At 31.8% G+C, this 26,557-nt stretch overlaps 2 protein-coding genes across 3 annotated transcripts in view; both read left to right on the plus strand.

The window, feature by feature from the left end:
- The first annotated feature begins 449 nt into the window (after positions 1-449).
- LOC111613854 (rho GTPase-activating protein 100F-like) lies at positions 450-14,687 on the plus strand. Of its 2 annotated transcripts, XM_023355208.1 has the most exons (8): positions 450-1,634; positions 6,403-6,531; positions 7,330-8,929; positions 9,257-9,426; positions 10,052-10,916; positions 11,954-12,114; positions 13,048-13,246; positions 14,080-14,687. In XM_023355208.1, the coding sequence occupies exons 2-8, from the start codon at positions 6,445-6,447 to the stop codon at positions 14,205-14,207; spliced, it is 3,210 nt and encodes a 1,069-aa protein (XP_023210976.1). In that variant the 5' UTR covers positions 450-1,634; positions 6,403-6,444; the 3' UTR covers positions 14,208-14,687. The 2 variants fall into 2 exon arrangements, with proteins under 2 accessions (XP_023210976.1, XP_023210982.1); XM_023355214.1 differs by lacking the exon at positions 6,403-6,531.
- Positions 14,688-17,349: 2,662 nt separating this feature from the next.
- LOC111613887 (exosome complex component RRP40-like) overlaps positions 17,350-26,557 on the plus strand; it is a 73,149-nt gene continuing 63,941 nt past the window's right edge. Inside the window, exon 1 of the mRNA XM_023355245.1 lies at positions 17,350-17,567. Coding sequence (XP_023211013.1) covers positions 17,385-17,567 — 183 coding nt within the window. The 5' untranslated portion in view covers positions 17,350-17,384. The remainder of the gene's footprint in view (positions 17,568-26,557) is intronic.

Genomic DNA, 26,557 nt, shown 5'->3' on the forward strand with positions numbered 1-26,557 from the left:
AAACAAATTATATTTTAAAATATTTTAATGAAAGTAACTTTAAAAAATTATTCCAATAGAGAAAAATATGTTTTTTTATGGAAAAATTAGCTAAATGTAATGTTGGCTTCACTGCCTTACTACTATCAATGTAAGGAAGAGAGCTTTACAGGCGTTTTTCGTATTTTAATTAATAACCGGAGCGCGAATACAGTTATAACATTAATAACTCTTTAGGGTTTTTTAAACGCATTTCTTTCCATCAGAGGGAGCATGCGAGCCCTTAGTCCAGCTTGGTACAATCTCTCTACCAAGACCATCTCCGCCCCATATTTTATTGATCCTAGATGCGGCACTGATTCGATTTTTTACTTCTAATACTTTCACGGTATCGACTTGTCACAGATAAGACGTTTACGGCAGCAGAAATTAATTATACTTAACCTATCACAATAGCAATTATTTTATTAATAACGGATAAAACTAAAAACGTTATCAGTAGTGTACTAAACGCTCGTTACTGTGATGAAATTTTGCTTATAAATCGGTCTAGACTAGGAAGAGGATGTGTAGCAATTAGTGAGGGAATGAGGAAGAGTAAATAGTGTGTAAGGGATTAAAAAGGGAAGCTTTCTCGTAACAGTTGGGATAAAACATGACATGGGTGCTAGGTTATTGGCCTCTATCAGCCTTTAGCTGACTTCGGTGTTAAGAAAATCGATGAACGTATGCTTGTCGTATCTCAGCCCCCAGCCAATGTCCACCGATCAGATTTATCTTCAACGTCTCCGACTAAAGTGCTAAAGAAATTATCGAAAGTTTCCCTCCTTAACCTATTTTAATATAGAGAAATCGGTTTATACTGTAGGCTACACGTGTCGAAACGTTTTAAAATTATACAAATGAATGGTATTGAAATTAGTCGGAATGTCCCCAAAAATCCGTTTTTAATTTGTCCATCTCGCCCCGGCTTCCACACACACTCACTCTCTCTCACATACACACACAAATATATTTTACAAGTTATTCTCTCTCGTCCTCCGCGATACACTGACATCACAGCGATCGATAAGTGGTGATTCCATTACTACAGAAGGTGGGTTGGATTATGTAGAGGGTAGAGGGCAAGCTGTAGGTGGGATTTTTTTTCTCCTTCACTTTTCCTAGTGTGTGTGTGTGTGTGTGTCTTTGTGTCTTAACGTGGGTGTGTGTCCGGGTTAAAGACGTCCGAGTGAGGAAGTAATTTAAACGGCTCAGTTTATATTCCTCCGCTCTATCTGACGAAAACGAATGCCCGATTTTCGTACAAGGAATTAATGCAACCGATTGTACGAGGCAGTAGAAGAAAATACTTAGCAGATGACGTAGCGTGGGTGTACGCTCCGCGGAGAAGAGTAGCAGACAACGGAGTGACTGCCATGTCACAGACGTAGGTTTCTCTCATGTTTGGACCTGCCTGATATTCTAATGCTTCCCTTGACGCTGGCAAATGGTTTAGTAAATGAAACGCACAACATTCACAGAGTGGCCTTATACTGCCTTTTTGGGTGGTGATTGATGGTAGTAAAGTCGAGAGAGCGAGCAAGCATATGAGTAAAGATGAAAACTAATTCATGTTGGTTATCCGGCATGTGTGGATACTATCCACACTTTAGGTGAGTAACTATTCGTTTTTTTTACCTATACGCTAGCTCCAATTGGATGATATATAGAGTAATAAGTGGTCGAGTTATCGCGATGTCTCCTCTTCCCAATAAACGCTGTATCGTGAGCAAAGTTCATATAAGCCAACCGCACCACGGAATATGCTGGTAAAACACGCGACGATGTTATTTTTCAGATTGCAGCATATCTATATGGTTTTCTGTGTCTAGACTGCTGCAGTCCCCGGTTATACTGTAACTAGGTCACTCCAAACAGCATAGTCTTCGCGTACGTACGGAGACATCAATATTATTAGACGGTGCTGTATTCATACCTGCTGCATCGCAATTGTTTTTTGTATTTTATTTAAATTCTCTTTTACTTTATATTATTTTTCGACAGCTTTCTATATTTTAGATGCATTACTTTTCCCTGTTTTCACCTTTTCAACATACACCCTTTTTTTCAATTTTCTTTGCACACCGTTTTCTATCTTTTGCGTGCTTTCCTCCTCATCTTGTATGCATTTCACCTTTTCAAAATTTTATTCTCAATTTTCTTGCTCTCCTGTGCATAATTTCGCTTCTGTAGAATCTCCTTCATACTATTTACCTGTTTATTCCCATTTTTTGCATAATTTTAGCCTCTTTCTTGCATATTTTTCGTCATTACTTAGCATACTTTTTGCCTTTTCCCTCCACTAAACTTTCAGCCTTTTACATAGCCTTATTTTAACAAGATCTTTGTTACCTCTCTGCATATTTTCTTGTCAAATCATTGCACGATTTCATTTCTTCCCCATTTGCAAACCATTTCTGCATCTTCTTTCATCTCTCTCTGTGATTCTTTTGCATCTTCTCATATTCCCGCTTCGCATAGAGATTTTAATTTTTTAACCACTGGAAGAAAAAAAAAATTATATTAAATATAAAAAGAAAGAAAGAAGGGACCGAATTTATTTTAAAAAACCTGTGCATTTTCATCTTANGGAATTTTTATCGTAAAAAAATTACTTCGATTTTTCCTCCAGGTTGTAGATTTTAATAGAAATATTATCGCAAAGTTCTCTTTAAATAAATTACTATCGATATAAACATTCAAATGGTTCTTATCGTATAAAAAAAGGGGAAGGAAAAAAACAGGAAAAATTCTCCCTAAAAATCCCCTAAAGAAAAATTCTAAAAAAACAAACAAACAAACAAATAAAATGGAACATTCTGTAGCAAAATGCATAATTTTAATTACATTTTATATTAATTATAATTATAATTCACTTTATTCGCCAAGCAAACTTAGTTATATATAGTAGACAGGTGACAGAATTCAACCGCATAAGGCGAAATTCGATGTTCAAACATCAGCTTACATATCCGTTGCCAATGGCAACTCGGATCACCTGACATCGACTGGAGTAGATCTGCATTAGGGAGGGGAATTAGGGATCCATGCAACAGGAGAACCATTCATTCGCCCGAGCAATCAATATTTAAGTGTAGCAAATATTTCTACTCTTAATGAATCGATTTAAGTTTTCATAAGCATGCAAATTTTCTTGTAAAACTTTAGGAAAATTTTAATGATTTTACAAACCGTGTATATCTTTATGTTAATTAAACGTTAATACCCGATTATATAAAGGATAAACTACAAAGATATACAATTTGCGCGCTGCGCGTTATACACGGTTAAGCAGGATTAAGCTGTTATAATAGTTATAATTGTTATCGATGTTAACAGATGATTGTATAAAATATTTATACATAACGTTTAGTTCGTACAGGTGTACAAATTTATTGATTGAAGTTAATGCTTCTCTGTCTCTTTCCTTCTCTCTCAGTTGGAGAATTTTCTCTACGCTTTCGTCTCACTTGAAACATTAACTGTGATTTGCAAACTGGGGGAAGGAACATTTCAGATAAATTATAGCCTTTGGTTATGTGTTAATTAAGACGGATGCTGTTAAAAGTTTAGATTTTCTCATTCATTCGATGCATAGTTTTCGATTATATTACAGTTGAAACGTTAAATTATTAATGTGCATATTTGTAAATTTTACTCTTGTAATGTAATCAAGATATTTTTGTTTAGGCATGGTAAGCATGGTTAAATTTTTAGAAAAAGTCAAACAGGAAAATGATATATTTAGAAGGTACAGGAAAGTGTCTAGTGTGCCTGTATTTTAACTTAATATGATCGCATTTAATGCTAGGGTAGCTCCAGACAGCCCAGACAAAATTGTCTACGAGTTAAAATTTAACGTTGTTTTGTCTTAATTTATTGTAAACTGAATAAGCAAATTTACATAAATTATGAAGTGTTTTTATAGATTAAATTTTATTTTTTTAAAGTAATAATAGGCCCTTGAAAGCCAAACAAGTGCTATAATTTGTGTACGGTTTTAAGAATATATATATATTTTTTTGATTATCTGAAGTAAATTAGGGAATTTGTATGAATTTCGCTGATAGGAGGAAGAATACTTTCGCTGATATATCCTCCTTACAGTAAAACTGTCTTTCCTGTTCTCGTAATTTAAGTATTTATAAAATTCTCATCCTGTGCTGGGTAACAGATATGCCGTTTCGCATTTTTATCCGATTATACGGTTTTGACTTAAATAAAAATAAGATAAAAGAATTTATTCGCTTTTTTTCCGATATGGCAACACTTAATGAAATATTTAAATTATATATTTAATTACGCCCTCTTACGTTTGAAATTATCAAGACAATTTCGAAATTTTGAATTTGAAAACGTTTCGAATATGCTCACGCTCATTTTCATTTNGCGAAATTGTAAAAAATATATTGTATAATTTCAAGAGAATGCTTTCTTATTTTTTAATCCCATGTCACGTAGACAGATTAAATCGTTTGCGCTTGCCTCGAAAAAATCTTTGATAATCGGCATACAGAAGACGGAAGAAATGGTTATTAAAGAATCCTAAAATTAATATTTTAATTTCTTAAATAATTTTTTATTGTCAATAATATTATTACTTGTTAAATTCTAATAAATTATTTTATATTATTATTTAAAAAAATAAAATAGTAATAAATAAATTTAAGTTAATATGCTTGAAATTAAGAGGGCGCCACCTTCTCGAGCGAGAAGGCATGGTTAGCGATCAGTAATGGACGGCAATGTTGTTATTCCGGGTGATGTTTTGTTCGACGTATCCGAAAATGACGAGTTAAGAAACACGATTCTTGGTCCGGGATTAAGAAGAGAATCGGATAAAGTAATTGTTACTAAATGCGGTATCGTAAGGCACAGGAAACCGAATGTATATTGGATCGATGCTCATCATAAAAAGGTAAGGGCGACGAACACGTGGTTGACGTTTTGTTTGATGGAAGATTCGGTGTCTGACGTCATGTTAAACGGAACATGGGTCGAGAATTGAACCCTTTAAGCCACCTATAAAATGTTTTACTTGTGAGTAACATTGGTTTTATAATATTTCAAGCAAATAACCAGATTTTTGGGGTAATGAAGAGTTTGATATATGAATTATGTTTTACTGAAAATAATCACAGTTCGTGAAAAGTAAAATCACAACTCGCTGCAACAACAGCGCCCACGTTTTAGTAAATTGATTTACTTAAAGAAAAAAAAACAAAAATAAATAAATAATGTTAATACAGTAAAACCTGTGAATAACAGATACTGACGGGAATTTAAAAAATGGTCGTTATCGAGAGGTTATTTTGTATGCAATTTTGTTAAATGTCCTGGAAAAAATGGCCGCCGTTTAGAGATGGTCGTGTTATGGGGGTGACTGTATTAAAGTATTAAAAAAATTTATTCGGTAAACAGCTATCAAATTTTAACAGAATGAATAATGTAAAATATAATATAAAAATTGCGGTTTAAAAAAAAGAATGCCAAAATATATATATAAGATTAAATAATTAAAGAAAAATGATATTAAAAAATTTTTCTTTTATATTTTATGATTTATTAAAAGGTTATTTATTTTGGGGAGAAAAATAAAAAAAAATAAAAAAAATTATATTTAAGTAATGACTAGTTATAGATGCAACTGTTATCGACAGAATTTCTTCATTTTTGTTACTTATTAAATTGAACCAATCTGGTCTTCCTTTTCATTTTCTATCGTTCTTGACTCACCCCCTCCCCAATTTTTTTCTTTCTTTTTTTTATTTTATTTTTTTGTAAAGGAAAGGTTTTGGCTTAGAGCCAAAATATCGTCAGTTAGTCATTTCCCAAAAGAAAGAAAGCTCTAGAATAGAAATTCACACCTGTAGTTTAGAAAGAACCCTTCATTTTTCAAGATGGCTTCATTTCTCGATTTTTCGATTTTTCCGTTTAGTTCTAAGAGAAAGAGAAAAGGGGGAACAAGAAAAAAGAAAAAAAAAAAGAAAAGAAGAGAAGAAATAAATTTACTGTTTCGTCTTTTTAACTTCATTAACTTAAGACTTTTCTCTTTCTCAATACTCCTCTTCCGAAACATGTCAGCCATTTTAGAATTCGTAATTTATTATACTCAACTATCCTTCTAAATATATTTAATATATATATACAGTATATACATATACATATACATATACACATATATACNTTTTAAAAAACCTGTGCATTTTCATCTTAAAAATAATATATTATTAATAAATTTTCTCGGGTTATTTTTAATATTTGATGTATGGTCGATCGTGCAACGTTTTGATCAATGTTTGAGAGCGGTCAGTCTATGTTTCATCAGTCATCCTTACATAATTCTTCTTCAGCATAGTTTTACTTCATTTACATATTCAGGTGACCTATCTGATGTAAAACAGACGCCATAATTCTGCACACATGACCTCGCTTGCCCAACCACCGCGTCTGCCAAAAAAGGTGAAGCACATAATTAATTCTACCATGCTTTGCTGTGGGCGCAAAAAGGTAAAATAAATTTCTGTTTCATAATTTATATAGATATTAGTTTAAAAACTATTATGTTCGCAAAATTATGTACACTCTTTCTTTAAAAAAATAATAATTATTATAATAATAAAAAATATATCAAAAATTGACATCATAACGTAGCTACGATTTTAATGAGATGTAAGAGAAATGATGTAGAATCTTAAAGTTTATTGTGCCTTTATAAGAAATTTTTAAGTATGAATGTTCTTGCATTTTATAAGATTTTAAATTGGCTCATATGCTGTTTTATTAAACTAGGATGATACCAGAATGTTACTGTAGCATGGTGTTTTCTTTAAGAAATTTATTGAAATTTTCGATAAATTTGCTGGAAAAAGTAAATGAATGGTATATTAAATATATATAATTTAATATTGCTTTATTTTATGTTGTGTTTGGTCAAAAATTAAAAGTATTTATTGAAAAATTTGAAAATTTTCTAGTAATTTTGAAATTTATCTGATGCTCCAATGGAAAATTTATCGAATGATCTCTAGGAAAATTACAAAAAATAATATATTTCAATGTTGTTAAAATTCACTTCTTATGATATTTTATATGAAGCAATTTTAAAAAATTGTTTCATATAAAATATTCTCATATAAATACATATAAAAGTTTCAAAGGACCTCAGGCTCTCGAGTTGAGATCCTTAGTGAAATTCTTTATTCTAAGCTTAAAAAGTTTCTTAAAAAGGCAACTTGAACAAAATTCAAGTTATTTTACATGTAAATGAACATTGAAAGTTTATTTTTTGTAATGTTTTTACTTTAGGAATCAAGGGAAGCCGTGGAATCTCAGGCATTTGCTGAAGGGAGCGCAAGAAGAGCAGGACCCTCTCGTAGTCGAATTGCACATGGTCATATGCCAGAGATGGTGATTCAGAGTGATTTTCGTAAAGTTAGCGGTATTTCGAATGAAATCTTTCGTCAGATAGAGGCTGTGGAGAATGACTTTGATGCTACAACGGCTGCTCACTTGGAAGCTGTTGAGAAGCGAGGTGAAATGATCATAAGACTTCTCGACCCATGCACACTGGGTCGAGCAGGAGCTGAAGCTTGTAAAAAGTATCTATGTGCAGCCGATAGCACACACATAGTACAGTTTGTTGAGATAATCAAAAGACCAGGACAGACCCTTGGTTTATATATACGAGAAGGTGATGGTATCCGTTGTAACGAAGGAGTATTCATATCACGCATTGCACTGGAAAGTGCCGTTTATAATAGTGGATTATTAAAAGTGGGTGATGAAATCTTAGCTGTTAATCTCGTTGATGTTAGAAGAATGAGTTTAGACGATGTGGTAATCATCATGTCGATACCTAGAAGGCTAGTATTGACCATACGTTCGAGAATCTGTGGCAAAGCATCCGCCGCTGCTGCTGCTCGCAAAAGTGCTTTGGAAGTGAGACCTCCCATAGTGGTTATGAAGAAAGAAGTCCAGGAAGATATCATGGACGACATGAACAGTAATAGTGAAAACGGTGCACTAATCAGGGCACGCACTAAAGGACTTCCGGCCGACATCCCAGCTGTGGCTGTTTCGCTGGTCGGTACAGAACCTCATCCGGTGTGCCACGAGGACCTTTATTATAATTCACAACCACGTGGTCATCGCATAGCTAAACTGCCAGAAACCCGTTTGGATGAACAAATGTGGACAAGAAGGATGGGAAAAATCCATCCACCGCCCTCAGTGGTAACAGCGCAACCCAAAACGCATCCACGCTATCCAAAGACGCTCGAGAGCCTAGCCGAACAGGTGCACACATTTTACGGTCCCCCGACTCGGCACCCATCCACCGAAGCCAGAAGGACCAGGTACCCGTCGCACTCCCTTATATACCAGAGACCAGAACGCAGCACCACTGCCAGACATCGTTACTGGGACGAATACAGTTCATCTCTTAGAAGATCCCGTCTGCTACGCACGGAAAGCGAGCAGAGAATACCCAGCCTGGGGGATGAAACTTACGATAGGTATACGTCTCGCACTCTCCGACCCACTTTTAGGGGCCCTTTATCTATGCAACACCGTGGGAGGGTAAGGCGATACGAAGATGTTCCTCAACACGTTGGCATCCTTCGTCGCCGATCGGTAATCGAAAGCGCTTCCGATACCGAAGTGCAATCGGGTGGTGCCAAAGACTACTTCCTGACGAGACAGAGAAGTCTCGGTAGGGCTGCACCACCCAGGAGATATAGTCACGGTCGGAGCAACTCACTGCCACGTGCTTCTGTTCAGGATCGTAGACATAGGCAGTCAGTCAGGTTCGAGAAGACGACCCTGCCTTACGATTCGCAAGAAGATAGTGATGGTGCCGTATCCGCTCCAGAGCTTCCATTATCTAAATCTGTTAGAAGAGGAGGAGGTGAGTGTTTATGCTTTAATTTCCAGCATAATATATGGATGTATTTATTTATATTTATATATAGTAAGCTGGAATATATATACGTATGATGCTACACATAATGTTCCTAGCAGATACACTAAAGTAAGGTCATTCTTTAGCCAATTTACTTGATGGCAGATTTTTTGGCAACGTGCCAAAATTCGTTCCTATTAGAAAACTGATAGAATTCGTTACTTTTCAGAGTTATTTTTACATATTTAGCAAGAATTAATGGCGATTTCCTTATTCAAACCCCCTAAACGACTTTTTTCCTTCTTATGAAACGTTTTTTTATATTCCATTCAGGTCTACACGGCACATCACCAAATGTATTTACTTCGATGGAATATCGTTCCTGGTTGAGCCGAACACCTTCTACATCAGCAATATACGATCGTGTAAGAAGAGGGAAGGGAATTCGGCACCTTCCTCGTATTGCCCACAGCGCCGAAAGTTTGTTGGACACGCTGAGAAAGGTGAGAGGTTCACACAATAGCATAGATTTGCTATGAGTTGTTTTAATCATTAACAGGAATTTGTTACAAGCAAATGCCCGAATTTAAGGGATTAATTGTTTTATTCTTTTACTGGGATTAATTTCGAAAATGAAGTAATCTCTCTTGAATATTCATTCGTTTTCGAGTGAGTGGATTAAGTTTTGGAAGGAGGAAAAAATGTTTTTTGGAAATTCTCCATTAATCTATTAAACATTAATTGAAACAATAAACTTTTGATGCGGTTGTGTCATCAAACCCTTAACAATTTACTAAATTTGTTTAAAAAGTTATACTTAACTTGATCTCCTTGCTGTTAAACATGTATTTCTAACTTATTTAGTTATTATGGAATAGTGTAAAGTTCATGTTTGACACCATCTAAACATAATTATGATAAGAAGAGATCCGATTTTGTTTAAAAGATGTTTGTTCCTAGAAAATTAAAGTCGGTTAAATATTCACAATTTTAATCTTAGCAAATCCGGATCGAAAGAATGTTCTAATTAAGTCAGCAATCGATTTTGATTCCATATTTAGCTATTTTTATGTTATAATAGCTTAGAGTACATTCACTCAAAATTGATTTTTCTAATCTCTTTTACAGGAGGAACAACGCTCAGCATACACGACAGATTTTCTTCCACGCAGATCTCTTCTAAGAATTCCTACAGACCCTCTAACCCACTCTTACCCCTTGGAATTCTGGAGGCAAGTTCCACATCCCACCCCGTTGGCACCGGAAGACAGACTTCATCTACTAACTTTAAATCCTAGAGAGTTTTTTAAATATAAACCCGAGAAAGATAGCGAAGCCGTACTTCGAACAGACGGTTTTAGTGGTCTTCTATGGGTTCATCTTTTAGGGGGACGAGGACTCCGGCCTACGAGTCACAGCGACCATTTTCGAGATTTATATTGTGTGATCGAATGCGATCGAGTACATAAAGCCAGGACAGGTGTTAGACCTGGCGAACACAGCTTCGATTGGGACGAAATGTTCGAATTGGATTTAGTAGACAACAGTGAAATAGCATTTTTGTTGTACAGCTGGGATCCACAATATAGACACAAACTGTGCTATAAAGGCACAATTCATCTTCTAACACTTTTAAGAGAATCTCCAGTACACAGTTTAGCGCTGAGACTCGAACCCCGTGGTACTCTCTACCTCAAGTTACGTTATCGTGATCCACGACAGACATTTCAACGTATACCGCCTTTAACTGATACAGGTGTATTTGGCATCGATTTAGAAACGATAATATTAAGAGAAAATTCGGGTTTTGGTGTACCACTCATTATCAAGCGATGTGTAGAAGAAGTGGAAAAAAGGGGGCTCGATATCGTCGGTATATATCGACTGTGTGGATCTGCTGTCAGGAAGAAGATTCTACGTGATGGCTTCGAACGGAATGCAGTTTTGGTTGACCTTTCTGCCGAACACGTTCCCGATATTAACGTCGTGACCAGTAAGTTACTATTAAACATTCATCGGAATCGTGTGTGCCAAACACCCGCGCCCTTTAATATATATAAATATAGTTTTAAAATGAAATAAAATCGAAAACCACAGAACCGATATACTTCAAAATTTCCACGATTATTTATCAGTAAATTTATTACCTTGCTACAAATTTTCATCATTATGCAATTTGTAATTCCTTAATGCAAGAGTTTTTTCGATAGGGAATTCATATAATAAGCGAAATCTTATTGATACTATAACGTAGGGAAAAAAACGCCAGAAAAGAAATAAATCGACATAAAATATCGCTTATCATCATCATCATGAAAGATTAATACCAGTAAAAATTCATTTTAATATTTTCTAGAGCGAAAAAATTCTGATATATTTTTGAGAAAAAGAAGAAACTTAACGTTAACAGTTCATTAAACCCGAAGAACAGGAATAACTCGAAAAGCGAATAATACGAAATTTCTAAAGGATAATCAATTATACTTGAAAGAAAAAAATCCCTAAGATTTTAAACCAGACACGTATTTAGCTCAAAGATTACTCCTTAAACCCTAAAAATAGTATTTTATTGGTTTACTTTTCTTTAATATTTTATTTTATGGCCTTAAAAATAGTTTTATTAGACTCTTTTATAATGAAAAAAAATAAACATTATTGTAAAAAATTAACACAGGGAAACACTTCTCTTTCCGGTAGGCGGTTTTATATATATATATACACACACACACACACACATAAGAAAAGTAAAAATAAAGGAAAAAAATCGCGGCTGCTTCAGGTTACCACTCGTCCCGTCACGTGACCAAATCAATGTCTGGCAACTTTCCAAAATTTCCGTACCCCTAGCGGACGGAATCAAAAACTGAATCATTACATAATTGAATCGTTTTTCGAAAAATTTTAAATAAAGTTAAATCAATTGTTTCTTATATTTAAAAAATATATTTATAATTAAAATTTAATACGAATTATTACATTTTTTTATATTTATTTAAATTTTTTATTTTTCTCTCTACTTCTTTTTTTCAGGTTTATTAAAAGATTATCTTCGCGAATTGCCAGAACCCCTTTTTACCAAAGGTTTATTTGACATGTTAGTCGATGGTTTATCCGTCTGTTTACCAGACGATCCTGAAGGCAATGCCAAATTAATGTTCAGTATCCTCGACTGTTTGCCCAAAGTAAATCGGGTAAGCCTGATTGAAATTATATTTAATATCGAAAATTCTCTTTTTGTTTATTAATAAACTTCATTTTTTTATTGGTCAAACTTTTTCATAAAGTTGCGCAAAAAACATTTATAGTTTTCCCGGGAAATAATCTCAATTTTTCTTGTTTTTAAATATTGTTTAACGTATAAAACAATTTAAAATATTTATAAACCGTGTCCATCGCATGAAAAACTCGTCTTTATAACTTTGTTCAATTTTTTAAAATATTTTAAATTTTAATGATTTTTCTTAAAATTTTTCTATAAAATTCTCCTGTGCATCAATGCAGAATTGTTTTGCATATTTAGAAATTTGTATAATATCTAAACGAAAGCTAATTTATGGCCTTTTGTAAATTCTGTAAAATTTTCTTCGCTTCGAAAATTATTCCATGTTAAAATGTAAATATTATTTATCATAATAATAACAATATATAATCACTATGAGCCATAACACAGCAAAATCTATCTATAATATTTTATATTATTAGTAATTTCACTGGCATATTTATATATTGCATAGAGATTATTTTTATTTTTTGAATTTGGAAAATATATAAATTATTTTTCGTAAAATTTTCAATATTCAAGATCATAAATATATCCGTTATTCATGTTTAAGCTAAAGAGAATTTTGAAAATCTTAAAATATTCCAAAGCTAATTTAAGTTATTAGAATAACAATGGATAGTTTAGTAGCCTTAGAGGTAAATTCCCGAGCTTATCAGGGTGTGAAAATGGAAAATAATTAAAATTATTTACAATAGAAAAGATTCTTAATTAATAAATTACTACAATATGAAATTTAAATGCATTTTATAGAAAAAAAGTATGGTATGTATGTATGTATATTACAGCAAAACGAGAAATTAATTTATTAAGAAGAATATGTACAATTTTTTTGATTTTGTAGTGCACGGTGCTCTTTCTGATGGATCATTTGAAACTAGTGACAACCCACAGCGATCGAAATAAGATGAATCCTCAAAATCTGTCACAATGTTTCGGACCTGTCGTTATGTGTCATACCGAGACGGGTGCTCCAGTTATAAATCTTCGAAAGACCATTGAAGTCTTCGCTTTTCTGTTAGAAATTTGGCCAGCCAAAAGAGGTAAGTTACTTGTTAGATATGTAAACAAGTATATATTTTTAATATGTTATCAAAAGAATTATTTATAAAGAAAGGGTCAAAAAAATATTGATATAAAATTCGATTATTCGGTTTATTCATCGTTTTAGTTAAGCGAAACGCAAAATACGATATTCCCAAGTTGTATTTTATAATAAGGATTACCAGGAGTAGAAGATGATATCGATATTTTTATAATAGGACCATAAATTAAAAGAAAATTAATCGAAATCCGATACTTGAAACGAGAATAAACTAAGTGCTAATGGGAATTAACTTTGTCTGCTTTACGAGTATCGAACTGCCTTTTAATTTTGAATATTTGTACAACTTTGAGTACAGTTGGAAGAAAATAATAAACAAAAGTATTGTCTATAATCTAATCATTCTAATTGATTAGCTTAGAAAACTCTCGAGGTTTAAAGCAAATTAATAGAGTCAGATATAGTATCGAAAAATTTAAAGAGAAATAAATGTTTATGAAAATATTTCGATACATCGAGGAAATTTAATTTATACTAATTTCTAGCACAGATTTTTCCATGATTATTCCTTGAAATATGATATAAAACTGCACACTGTCCTATTTATGGATCACATATAGCGCTTGCAAACATGCCCGAAAATTGGAACATATGAAATCTTGGGAATCTAGCACATATAAATTATTAGTAACTTGTCATAAACAATTCAAAGTAATCAAGAACATGAAAAGTTTCAGATCTAGTTCCACCCATTTACTCTAACTCTTTAAGATAATAAAAATGGTTAAGACAATTAATAGTAAAATAATGTGATATATCCCTCTATTTCAGTCGCCCTCGGGAGTGGCAGCAGCGAATCAAGTGGCAATGAGCCTCCTGATCAATCAATGGGTCAAGATACACTTAAGAAATCGGTGACATGGGTTGGCCAACGTATTCTTCCAGAATCATCCTGTTAATGTTTCATGTGCCATATAGTTTGTGAGGCCACAACTTCTCCTTAATAAACCCATTTCCCCATCCTAACACATACCAATCCCTTCAGCCCCCTTCAGAACACAGCATCGCGTTTGTTAGTATGTTTTAATCTTCACAGTCCAGTGGTGAATGTTGATTTTTTCAGTCAGAGAAGAAAAAAAAATCGTTATTTCCAATTGTTATCTCATGTATTCTCCTAGCAGGGAGTGTTTGATATGAGATACTTTAAGTACCAGTCCTGTTATAATGGTATTGTACGTTTTTTGACAAGTGTACAAATAAAAACAAAAAATCTGGTGATCAACTGTTTAATAATTCTGGTATTTATTTGATTTTTCCTATTTTTATTAAAGAATTACACGTCCCATATGGCGTAAACCCCGTCCTATAATTGAAATACCGATATTATAATCTCTATTGGTTGATTTAAATTCGAAAAAAAACGTCTCAATAACGCCTGATTTAGATGATCATCGTTAATTGGTTGATTTGAATTCAAAAAATGTCGCATTAACCAATCTGTTAAATTAATATATATATATTTTAATTTAAATCATTTTAAAATTATTCATTATTTATTAACTAATCACCAACAGTTTATTATCTATAATCGTGATAAATTATAATTTAAATAGATTAATTAAATTACGTTTATAATTCAATTGTATATTTCAAATTTATATTAACTAGTGATTGGTTAATAAAAAGTTTAAATATTTAAAAAAATTAAGTTTAAAAAGTTTACATTAAATAAATTTTATAAAATCTTTCAAATATTTTAAGTAAATTTAAGTACAGTAATTTATTAACCAATTACCATTTTCATTTATATTCCGTAATGGATAATACCATGCCTCAATAAATTAAGATCATTTGATTGGATCTATAAATTCAAACATTTTAAAAAATAATTAATTTAAATATAAATTTATAAAAAAAAATGAACGTGTAATTCATTACAGGTAAAGAAATGTTGCATATTTATATTTGAAACGACCAATCACAACTCGCTGCAACAACAGCGCCCACGTTTTAGTAAATTGATTTACTTAAAGAAAAAAAAACAAAAATAAATAAATAATGTTAATACAGTAAAACCTGTGAATAACAGATACTGACGGGAATTTAAAAAATGGTCGTTATCGAGAGGTTATTTTGTATGCAATTTTGTTAAATGTCCTGGAAAAAATGGCCGCCGTTTAGAGATGGTCGTGTTATGGGGGTGACTGTATTAAAGTATTAAAAAAATTTATTCGGTAAACAGCTATCAAATTTTAACAGAATGAATAATGTAAAATATAATATAAAAATTGCGGTTTAAAAAAAAGAATGCCAAAATATATATATAAGATTAAATAATTAAAGAAAAATGATATTAAAAAAATTTTTCTTTTATATTTTATGATTTATTAAAAGGTTATTTATTTTGGGGAGAAAAATAAAAAAAAATAAAAAAAATTATATTTAAGTAATGACTAGTTATAGATGCAACTGTTATCGACAGAATTTCTTCATTTTTGTTACTTATTAAATTGAACCAATCTGGTCTTCCTTTTCATTTTCTATCGTTCTTGACTCACCCCCTCCCCAATTTTTTTCTTTCTTTTTTTTATTTTATTTTTTTGTAAAGGAAAGGTTTTGGCTTAGAGCCAAAATATCGTCAGTTAGTCATTTCCCAAAAGAAAGAAAGCTCTAGAATAGAAATTCACACCTGTAGTTTAGAAAGAACCCTTCATTTTTCAAGATGGCTTCATTTCTCGATTTTTCGATTTTTCCGTTTAGTTCTAAGAGAAAGAGAAAAGGGGGAACAAGAAAAAAGAAAAAAAAGAAAAGAAGAGAAGAAATAAATTTACTGTTTCGTCTTTTTAACTTCATTAACTTAAGACTTTTCTCTTTCTCAATACTCCTCTTCCGAAACATGTCAGCCATTTTAGAATTCGTAATTTATTATACTCAACTATCCTTCTAAATATATTTAATATATATATACAGTATATACATATACATATACATATACATATATATATATATATTTATATTCATGTATATAATTAATTTAATTGTTTTAATATCAATTTAAGAGTTAAATGCAGGTAAAAATCGATTATTCAGGTGAGTAATTTATCGTTGTTTTTATTTTTTCTCCCTCTTTTGGATAAGTCATTTAAGTTGATAAAAAGATGGATAACTTCAATACCTTTTGTAGTAACATAGATTGTTACTTTGATTTTACCAGAGTATCATCTTTTTTAATTTTCAACCCTTAATTTTTTTATTTTCTTCTTTCTTCAAGAAAATAATTAATAGGATGATTAGTCTGTTTTTTATATACTTTTACTGTGTTTTTTTAAAATCTAAGATCTAATATACTCTAGCTAGATTGACGTAAATAATTAGAACTGATTTATCTCCAAATGCTGTAATTATAAAAAGGAAAAATGACTAGAACTTTAGTTTAAAATGTAAACAGAAAAAAAAGAAATTTTTATTTTTATTCTGTAATTTAAAATTGGGAGCGACGACATGAAATAGGTTTTAAGTTGTTAAACAATTGCGAAATTTTGATTTTCGCGTGATAATGATTCAAAGAAATGTTTTTTATTTTAGTGAAATTAGATCTGATTCTGATTAGACTTAAATATTATAAAATATATGAATTGAGGACATTTTTAGCTTTTAAATTATTCATTTGAAAAAAATTTAATTGAGGTTTTAAGTATCATTAGTTACTCTCTGGCTTAAAATGATGCATATTTTAAGAAAAATATTTAAAATATATCTGATCAGCTTAATTCAAAACAGTATTTTAAAAGCGAAATTGTAAAAAATATATTGTATAATTTCAAGAGAATGCTTTCTTATTTTTTAATCCCATGTCACGTAGACAGATTAAATCGTTTGCGCTTGCCTCGAAAAAATCTTTGATAATCGGCATACAGAAGACGGAAGAAATGGTTATTAAAGAATCCTAAAATTAATATTTTAATTTCTTAAATAATTTTTTATTGTCAATAATATTATTACTTGTTAAATTCTAATAAATTATTTTATATTATTATTTAAAAAAATAAAATAGTAATAAATAAATTTAAGTTAATATGCTTGAAATTAAGAGGGCGCCACCTTCTCGAGCGAGAAGGCATGGTTAGCGATCAGTAATGGACGGCAATGTTGTTATTCCGGGTGATGTTTTGTTCGACGTATCCGAAAATGACGAGTTAAGAAACACGATTCTTGGTCCGGGATTAAGAAGAGAATCGGATAAAGTAATTGTTACTAAATGCGGTATCGTAAGGCACAGGAAACCGAATGTATATTGGATCGATGCTCATCATAAAAAGGTAAGGGCGACGAACACGTGGTTGACGTTTTGTTTGATGGAAGATTCGGTGTCTGACGTCATGTTAAACGGAACATGGGTCGAGAATTGAACCCTTTAAGCCACCTATAAAATGTTTTACTTGTGAGTAACATTGGTTTTATAATATTTCAAGCAAATAACCAGATTTTTGGGGTAATGAAGAGTTTGATATATGAATTATGTTTTACTGAAAATAATCACAGTTCGTGAAAAGTAATGGCCATAATTTTTAAATATCATATTCTGTAGTTGAATTTAACTGAGGCAACTAAATATATAAATGAAATTGATTAAATTAAATATAATGTAACATTTTTTATGATATACAACTATAAAAATATGTTATTAAATTCTGAAATTTATCTTAACGTATAACATTTTGGTGTCTGAGTGATGACACATATATATTTTGATTTATAGAGATTTGAAAATATAAAATGATAATTTTTAATTATTTGATTGTTATTGTATGGGTGAACTTTTAAGGAGTAAGCTTGGCAATGCCAGCAAGGTGTTAGAAATGCTATCCTTTGAGTTTGTAGTAGAAAGATGAACATTTGTTTCTTGCAATGCATAGTGGGTAGCTGGCTCATAACATTGTCAAATACTACTACTATCAAGTAATCTTTTCATTTGATCATCCATTAATTTAATTTAAGTTTTAGTAAAAAACTATATATTAATAAAAAATATTTTTTGATATTTTGAACTAGCATTTGTTTTCTCATTATATACAAACACACACATACACAATGAGAGAATAAATGCTTAGTTCAGGTTACTAAAAGAGATTTTTCTATTTAGAAAATGTTTCGACTCTACTCTGAGAATAGCATCAGCTGAAATTTGGAAAAATAATGTTGATTGTTACTAGACTGCATCAGACCAAAAAGCTTTACACAATTATAGATTCTAATACATTTGAAATGCAGAAATGTACAAAATTTAAGCATATTAATAACTTACATGAAAATCAGATACAGTACAATGGGGTTTTATTGTAAAAGCACACTTCTAAGGACTAGATTGGTCAATAAGTTGATGGAATTTGTAAATAACCTATTTACCAGAGAGGAGATATCACAGGTGTTTGAGGGCAGACTACCTTATGTACAAAGTTAATGCATATTGGGTATTAATTATATTAAGAGACCATGACAGGTTTGTATATAATATTGTTCTATTAACCTGATGGAACCTGCTTCTAACAATTTCTTAAGGATTAATGAATTGTTCTAGTTGACTAGGATTTCCCTATTTAAGGTCCATACCACTTAATACTGGGTGTGCTTGTTTATCCCTATAAACAGAATTGTAATGCTCTAGGAAATAGCAGAACCTCACTCCTCCACAATGCTAAAGACCGACTCAACAAGTATCATCTGCCAGGCATCTACAGTATCCTCATCATTGGTTATCATATTCTTTCCAACAATTGGGATCACGTCCTTATATATAAAAATTCAGGGTGTATACAATTTCCTTAAGACACTCATCAAGCAAGCAAATAACATACTATGTGGGAGATACAATTAGAATGCTCAGAACTTGAAGGAACATAAAGCATCCATTGACCACAAGCCAGACTTAACTCTTCTTGAGCATTATATACCTGGCTAGGATGATGTAAACATTTGCTCTTCACTAAAAACAAGTATAAAATTTTTTATGAGAATCCTGTTTTATTCATCAACTGTAAACAAAAACATTAATTTTAAATTTTTTTTGAAGACCAGCACTAATCAAACCATTATACAAATTAAAATGATTCTCTTAGATCAGTGTTTTTCAACCTGTGGGTCGCGACCCCAGGGGGGTCGCAAAGCCTTACATGGGGGTTGCGCGTGAAAGAAAAAGACAAGTGTTTGTAGGTCCTACACTAAAATAAAAAAAAAACTAGAATTTCAGTGGGAAGGCTGTGCCTGTTTATTTTACAGTACAATTGGTTTTTCGATCAATATTTAAAGAAAGAAGATTAAATATGTAGTTTTTAAAATCACTGATATAGTTTTAATATGGCCCTGGGGGGGTCGCCAGAATTTTTTAACTTGTAAAGGGGTTGCATATTCAAGAAGGTTGAAAAACACTGTCTTAGATTGTTTTGTAAGTGACAGCACCACTATGTTAGATATCACAACTGCTATACTGAAGGATATGAACCCCAAGGAGACTTGGCAGAGATTCTTGGATCTTTGTGTAAAAGTCCTGACACTTTCATGCTGATAAATAGCTCTGGAAGACATGACGTTATAGGAAATACAATTAGCTGTGGAATATTGTCAATATATTGGTATAGTATCAGAAAATCTTCCATACATCTCTCCTAGTATTGCTACAAGGTACTCTATTTTTTAACATATGACAGTAAATGTTATTATATTTAACTACAGTAGAAATTCATTTATAGTGGTTTCAGATTTTCAAAAATCCTGATTTCAGAAGTTTTTCCACAAAATTTGATGAATTTTATGAATTATATTGCAGACATTACTGTACATTTTATAATAGTCCATTTTGTATCTTTTGATTTGCTTATACATATGTAACAGGTCTGGCAATGATACAGTGCATGACTATAATGCATTAAGACTGAAAAACTTGAAATGTTAATGAACAAGTTGCACAAAATCAACATTCACGATGATTTAATGCATATAATTATTTTTCAGAAATTTCCTTCATACATTCTATTCAAAAAGCTATACATGCTCAAGAGTATGAAAAACTTGATTCTATGTGCACCAGATGTTGATGTGTATTTGATTAAGTGATTATAATTAAATAGTTCTTTTAATAAAGAAATAAAAATAAATGAAGCTAGTTTCAAAGATGTTTCAATAAAAAGATATGAAACAACATTAAAAAATTAATCCTTAAATTTATTTGCATTGTTTTATACTAGTTAAAATAAATGTGCAAAGATTAACTATAAAAAGAGATTTGTATGCTATAATTTGATATAAATGAAAAAATTAAAACTTAAAACAGGGAAATAAGATAAAACTTCAAAGTTATTTATTGTTTTTATTGTGATTTAAGTTACAAATGTTTTTGGCCCTCTTGATGGGCTTTTAGGTATATTGTTGTATTAGAACCTTTTCCAAAGTTCAAATGCAGGATTGTTCTAGATGTATTTACAGTAGACCCCCTATAACACGAGTTCCTATAATTATGATTCCTATAAGACGGCGAAAAAATTGCAACAGTATCTGTACAAACCTGGTAAAAAAACTCCTATAATTTGGTAAAATGTCATCGGGCAGCTGAACTACTCTCCGCCATCCAGCGCCACGCTACGGAAAGTTTACGCGAGTAAGTTGTTTACTATCGTCTGTACAGTATGTAAATTAGGTACCGTAAGTCTAATATAGTACTGTACTTTTATACATTTCTTGTGAAAGAAACATTTCTTATTCAATGGCCATAAAAATTATTTATATTAATGATGTCTCCAAATTTCAACGAAGTTTTCGCAGAAAAATAACTTATCAGAAATCATGGCCGCGGTTTGGTTCGTTGCTCCGCAACGAAAACAAGCTTGAGCAATGGCGATGTCGAGTGGTGCACACTTGGTAAGTAATCCTACAATTTTTTGTTTATAGCGTAGTTTATACGGATTATTCCTTAAAAAAATATACGTATTTTGGAAATGTTGAGTCAAATTAGTCTAGAATCGATTAATTTTATGGAAGAAAACCTCTCAAACAGCTGTAGTCCGTAAACTTCACACGTGTTGGGCTGTGATTGGCAAGGACTCGTAAGAAATCGATTCATAAAGAATGGAACATATCTACCATGTTATAGGGGGGTCGACTGTATCTTATACGCAATATATTATGGCAAGAATGTGTACATTTTTTATTGGTTACTTGTCATCTGTTCTTAATGTTTTGAATTCCATTTGATAATTTTGAATTTAGAACAACTCTGCATTCAAACTTTGGTTTTTGAAAAGGTTCTGATATACCTGAAGACAGTCCATCAACAGAGCTGAAAACCTTTGTAAGTTAGATCAAAAAGTGTTGGGAAAAAGAAAAGATGTAAAACTTTGAAATTTGGAAAAAATTCTTTCAACACTAGTATGATTTATTTTATTAAATTAAATTTAATTTATCAAATTATAGTGTCAAGTTTTGCTATTTACTCATTAAATTTAACTGAAGTATCTTGTTAATGAAGTGCTATTGCTGCAAAATTGCAAATGAAATTAAAAATTTAACTCAATACATATTAAATATTATAAACATTTCTTTTCTTTAATATAAATATGTCAACAAAGAATATAAGAAATATTTAGTTACTATTTGGTCAAAAATACAAATACAGTGCATCAAAGTTGTGTAAATCAGAGTTTTGGAATTTACTTTCCCATTTGGGAAAAATTAAAAAATTAAATTAAAAAAATACATAATAAACCTGTAAGTTATATTGTAAAAATTAACCAAAAAAAATTATTGTGACATTGTCACAATGCAGGACTGCAATTTTTAAAATATATGCTATCAATCTCAGATTAGTAGTGTCTTGCTGCTGTACATCATACTTTTCCTGATAATAATAGTGTCATGCTGGTCATTTATGTTACTCTGTTCTGGGGAAGTTTTTGAATTGAAATCACCTGACCTCCAGTCTAGACCAGAAGTTCTTGTATAATTACTCAGGGCCTCCTCTCCTAAGCTTTTTGTATCTGGTCTCAACTTTTGTCTATCTAATATCGTTCTCAAGATGAAGGAAGGACAGACAGGCAGAATGGATGACAGTGGAAATTTTTAGGTCTACAATTTTTCAAATTGTAGCCCAATAAGCTACTAACTTTTGTAAAGCCTAAAGCCTGCCTTTCTGTTTTTTCTTTTTGAAGTTTTATTTTTATAAGTTAATACTGTGTAGGGGAAAAAATTGAAAAATGATATAGTTATGACATGATTTTTTATTTCATTAAATATTCACATATATATATATATATATATATAAAGGAAAATAAAATAATTATTATTATTACTACAATTTGAGAAAGCATTTTTTAAACTCCACCCTTTTCATCCTCTTGTGCATGGGACTGCACAACATTCTTGCTAATTTGATTAATTATTACTTGAGATTGTTCAGATTATTGAAAGTTTTGGATTAATTGGAATATATATCTATAAGGGATGATCAAAAAGTTTTTCATTTAACAGCAATGCAGTCACATGTATGACATGTAATCCTACAAAATGTCAATGATCAAATCATCTGATTAGTAAGATATTTGTTGCATTCAGAATTGCATGTGGAACATGTAGTATACATACTGATGGTATCATTACTACCAAATTCATCCAAATGAGTTCAATATGCTATTGTCCTGTTTTTGGCTGCATGGTGGAAATTCACTGTAGAATGATGATAATATATGGGATTGCATGCTTATCCAAAACCATCATAGTATGTGAAGGTTGCACTCTTATGTTAACAATGTCTTCTTAAATGTGAGCTCCCTGGAACACTTGCTTGGAACATTTTTAAAAAGTCCAGATCTCTCACAGAGAACCAAAGGTTTGATTTTCACAACTTTGGTTCTCTCAAATAGTCTTTGATAGGATGATGGTTCAGTCATATTATTATGTGAAGAGTACTGTGTTGGACTTTATTAAGCACTATGTTGTAACTGCTAGGATTGGTTTAAATTGTTAATTACTTTAATTGTTAAACTAGAAATCTTACAAAAACATAACTTTGATATGTTTTTTTTTTCAAGAAAGGTTTGATATTCTATATTCTATTTAGTATATAATTCAAAATTGTATAAAATTAACTTAGTGAAATTAACAAGAGATTAGTGAGAGTATACCGTAATGAATTTTGCTGGTTGTTGTTTTGGTTTTTAGTTCATTTTGTTTAAACAAAACTTTAAATTTTAAAGTAAATTTGAGAAAATTCAAGGATTAGGAAATATTAATTGTTGTACTAATGTATGCATGAATTTAATTCATGAATGCATTCTATTTCTACTTAAACTTCAAAGTTACTGTTTTTAACTTTGGATAAGTTCTGGGATGGATTTATTTAAATCAATATATATCTTCCTAGACGCCCATAAGGCTTCTGTTAATTTTAGATTGGGAGAGGCATTGCACTCATTTTATATTTTCACTTTTAAGTATTCATCTATATCATGTTGTCGTTGTGTTTTTGTATTATCTTCTTCAAAGTTAAATTAGATTGATTAAATCTATAAAAATACATACATAATTATCCAAAATTTTTATGCATATATCATTGCATTGAGCAGTCAGATTCCAGTTATCAATAATATAGATCAGAGGTGGCCAACTTTTGTGTACATAAGATCTACTTTTTATCTAAAAATGTGTCATGATCAACTTGTTGTCTTAGGCATAGTCTAAGTGGTGAGGGGGAGGTGTGAAATATATACTGTGTTTAGATAGGTAATTGGCCTGCAAAACTGCCAAAGCAAGCTATGATGAATTTGCATTTTATTAAAATCAGTCTTAATATGGTCTGATAATCCGGTAGGTCACTTAACTTTAAAAAAAAACCTGCTTCTATTTCACCAACTGTTTTTTACTCCCCTTTAAAATCTAGTGTTTATGAAAACTCATCTATTTTTTCATTCAACAAATTATCTCAAGCCATTACAAGCATTTCTGAGTCCTGATGAAATCCCATCAATTTTTTATAAAAACTTAACATCAATCTCAGTTACCATCTTATCATGAATATTTTCACTTGTTCTCGAAAACAGTTTTATTCAGCATAAACAATGACCTTTGATTATAAACTTGCAAAACATTTGTTAATATATGCAATGAAAAACAAAACACTTAGGGAGAAGCCCTGTTTTATACTACAAAGAGGAGTAAAATCACTAAAGAAAAATCACCAACTTTAATGTGGAAAGCATGAAACAATTCATACCTCAGCCATGAAATGAAAGCTAGATCAAGATCAAATTCAGTGTTAAAGATATCAAAGAGGGTGCTCAGAAGATCTGAATCAAAAGTATGTTTTAAGTCCAATATATAGTGAAATCCAGCTGTTTAAGCTCTATATGTTTCAAAATTGTAGCATGTGTGAGATCACTTAGAAGAAGTAGAATGAAAAGAGACAGAAGTGTTGTAAAGGATTTAGTTTAGTAGTAGCAGAATGTATCTGTTAAATTAAGCATACAAGATTCAAATAACTTATAGATACAAATTCACTGAGTTCAGCGTTAATAAGCTCAGTGAATTTGTATCTATAAGTTATACAACATTGGCGTGAGTTTTTAAATTTATTCTTACTTAAAGATTCAAATAGTTTTAACATTACTGAAGAAATGGTGATTTGTCTAAATACCAGATTTTCTAGTTATCTAGTTAGAAAATCCGGTAACGGGAAATATTACAAGATACATAGGAGCAACAACAAGAATGCTCACCTCCCACCTTGCTGAGCATCAGAATGACATAGCCAAAGGAAGATGTTCTACAGAGCTAGTTAAAAAAGTTCTCGAGCAAGGATACAACCTGTTATGGCCCAGAATGGAAATAATCAAATGCTGCAACAATCGAAGGCTTGTGTTTATCTGGGAAGCGCTTCTCATGGCTACTTCAGAAGCGTGCAATGTTCCCATCCTCGATCTACCCGGGGTGTGGATTGCCTTATATCGGCGCCTAAAAAACAAAACGCACCTAACATCGTATCACCAACGCCGTAGCATTTCCACGCATGCACCGCTAGCATCGTAAAATATAAAGTTTCGAACATATCAAAAATTATTTCACGTTCTTAATGGAATTTCTGGACGCCTGTTTGAATTTTGAATATTCTGTTCCTTTGGAACATCCTGCACGTTGTCTTGTTAAAATTTGTTCTTTTCACCTGAAGATGACGATTATACATTCATCGAAAGAGCTTGTGTTAATACTAAAGGAACTTTATTAATGCTGAACTCAGTGAATTTGTATCCATAAGTTGTAGTCTCTTTATTACTGATATTGGGAAATATCAAAATTTACAGAGTTATGGCAATTATTGACCCAGTGCTAATGAAATCTGAAATAGTCAATAAATTTCACTTGTTTGTAATTTAAATTTTAAGTTTCATTCCAGTAATACAGGGTGGGGTATAATGGAGTCCCACATTTACAAGGTGCATTTAAAAATAAAAGGTACAAGAATATGGAAAAAGCTCTTTATTTATTCAAAGTACATGTAATAAGGTTTTTTTTGGTTAGGTTTTAAAAATGATGATGTTCAAATATTGGCCTTCATGGGTGATGCACATTTGGAGCCGTTCCTTGAAGTTTTCTTCATCTCTCACCAGCATATTTGGAGGAATGTTGGCAATTTCCTCATGAATGGTCTCCTTGAGTTCTTGTAGGGTTCAAGGGCAATGTTTAAAAACCTCTCTTGAAAGATCCCCCCCCATAAGAAAAAGTCACAGGAGCTCAAATCGGGAGTGAGAGGGTCATTCAAATGCTTCTGGTTGACTGGGGAACATCTTTGTCAAAATGGTGCGAGAATGACGGGTCGGATGGGCTGTGGCTCCATTCTGTTGAAACCAAAAGCCACTTGTGTCATATTCTTCCATTTTGGAGTGTAAAAAATTCTCCAGCATGTTGCAGTATCAGTTGTAATCACAGTAACAGTGACACCATTCTCTTAAAAAAAAAAAGGGGGCCTACAGAGGACAAAGCACACCAAACAGTGACTTTTGGGCTGTGAAGAGGCTGTTGGTGAAGTTTTCGGGGGTTTCCAGCAGCTCCCCAAGCATGTTGACTACTGAAAACTTTATTGTTCACTCCACCTAGCGGGACCAACCGTCTCCCATTGGATGACATCATTTTTAAAACCTAACCGAAATAAACCTTATTACATGTACTTACTCAAAAAAGTTTTCTCCATATTCTTGTACTGGTTTTTTAAAATTCAACTCATAAATGTGGGACTCCATTATGCCCCACCCTGTATATAGAAGCACATTGA

This window comes from Centruroides sculpturatus, unplaced genomic scaffold (genome assembly GCF_000671375.1).
Source record: "Centruroides sculpturatus isolate CEXI.00-Female unplaced genomic scaffold, Cexi_2.0 scaffold2, whole genome shotgun sequence".
NCBI lineage: Eukaryota > Metazoa > Arthropoda > Arachnida > Scorpiones > Buthidae > Centruroides > Centruroides sculpturatus.

Excerpts from the sequence above, each read along its gene's own strand:
- LOC111613854 (XM_023355208.1), top strand. The coding sequence starts at position 6,445 with ATGACCTCGCTTGCCCAACCACCGCGTCTGCCAAAAAAGGTGAAGCAC. Across the intron at positions 12,115-13,047 it reads GTTTGCCCAAAGTAAATCGG|TGCACGGTGCTCTTTCTGAT; the intron begins GTAAGCCTGATT and ends TTGATTTTGTAG. Across the intron at positions 13,247-14,079 it reads AATTTGGCCAGCCAAAAGAG|TCGCCCTCGGGAGTGGCAGC; the intron begins GTAAGTTACTTG and ends CCTCTATTTCAG.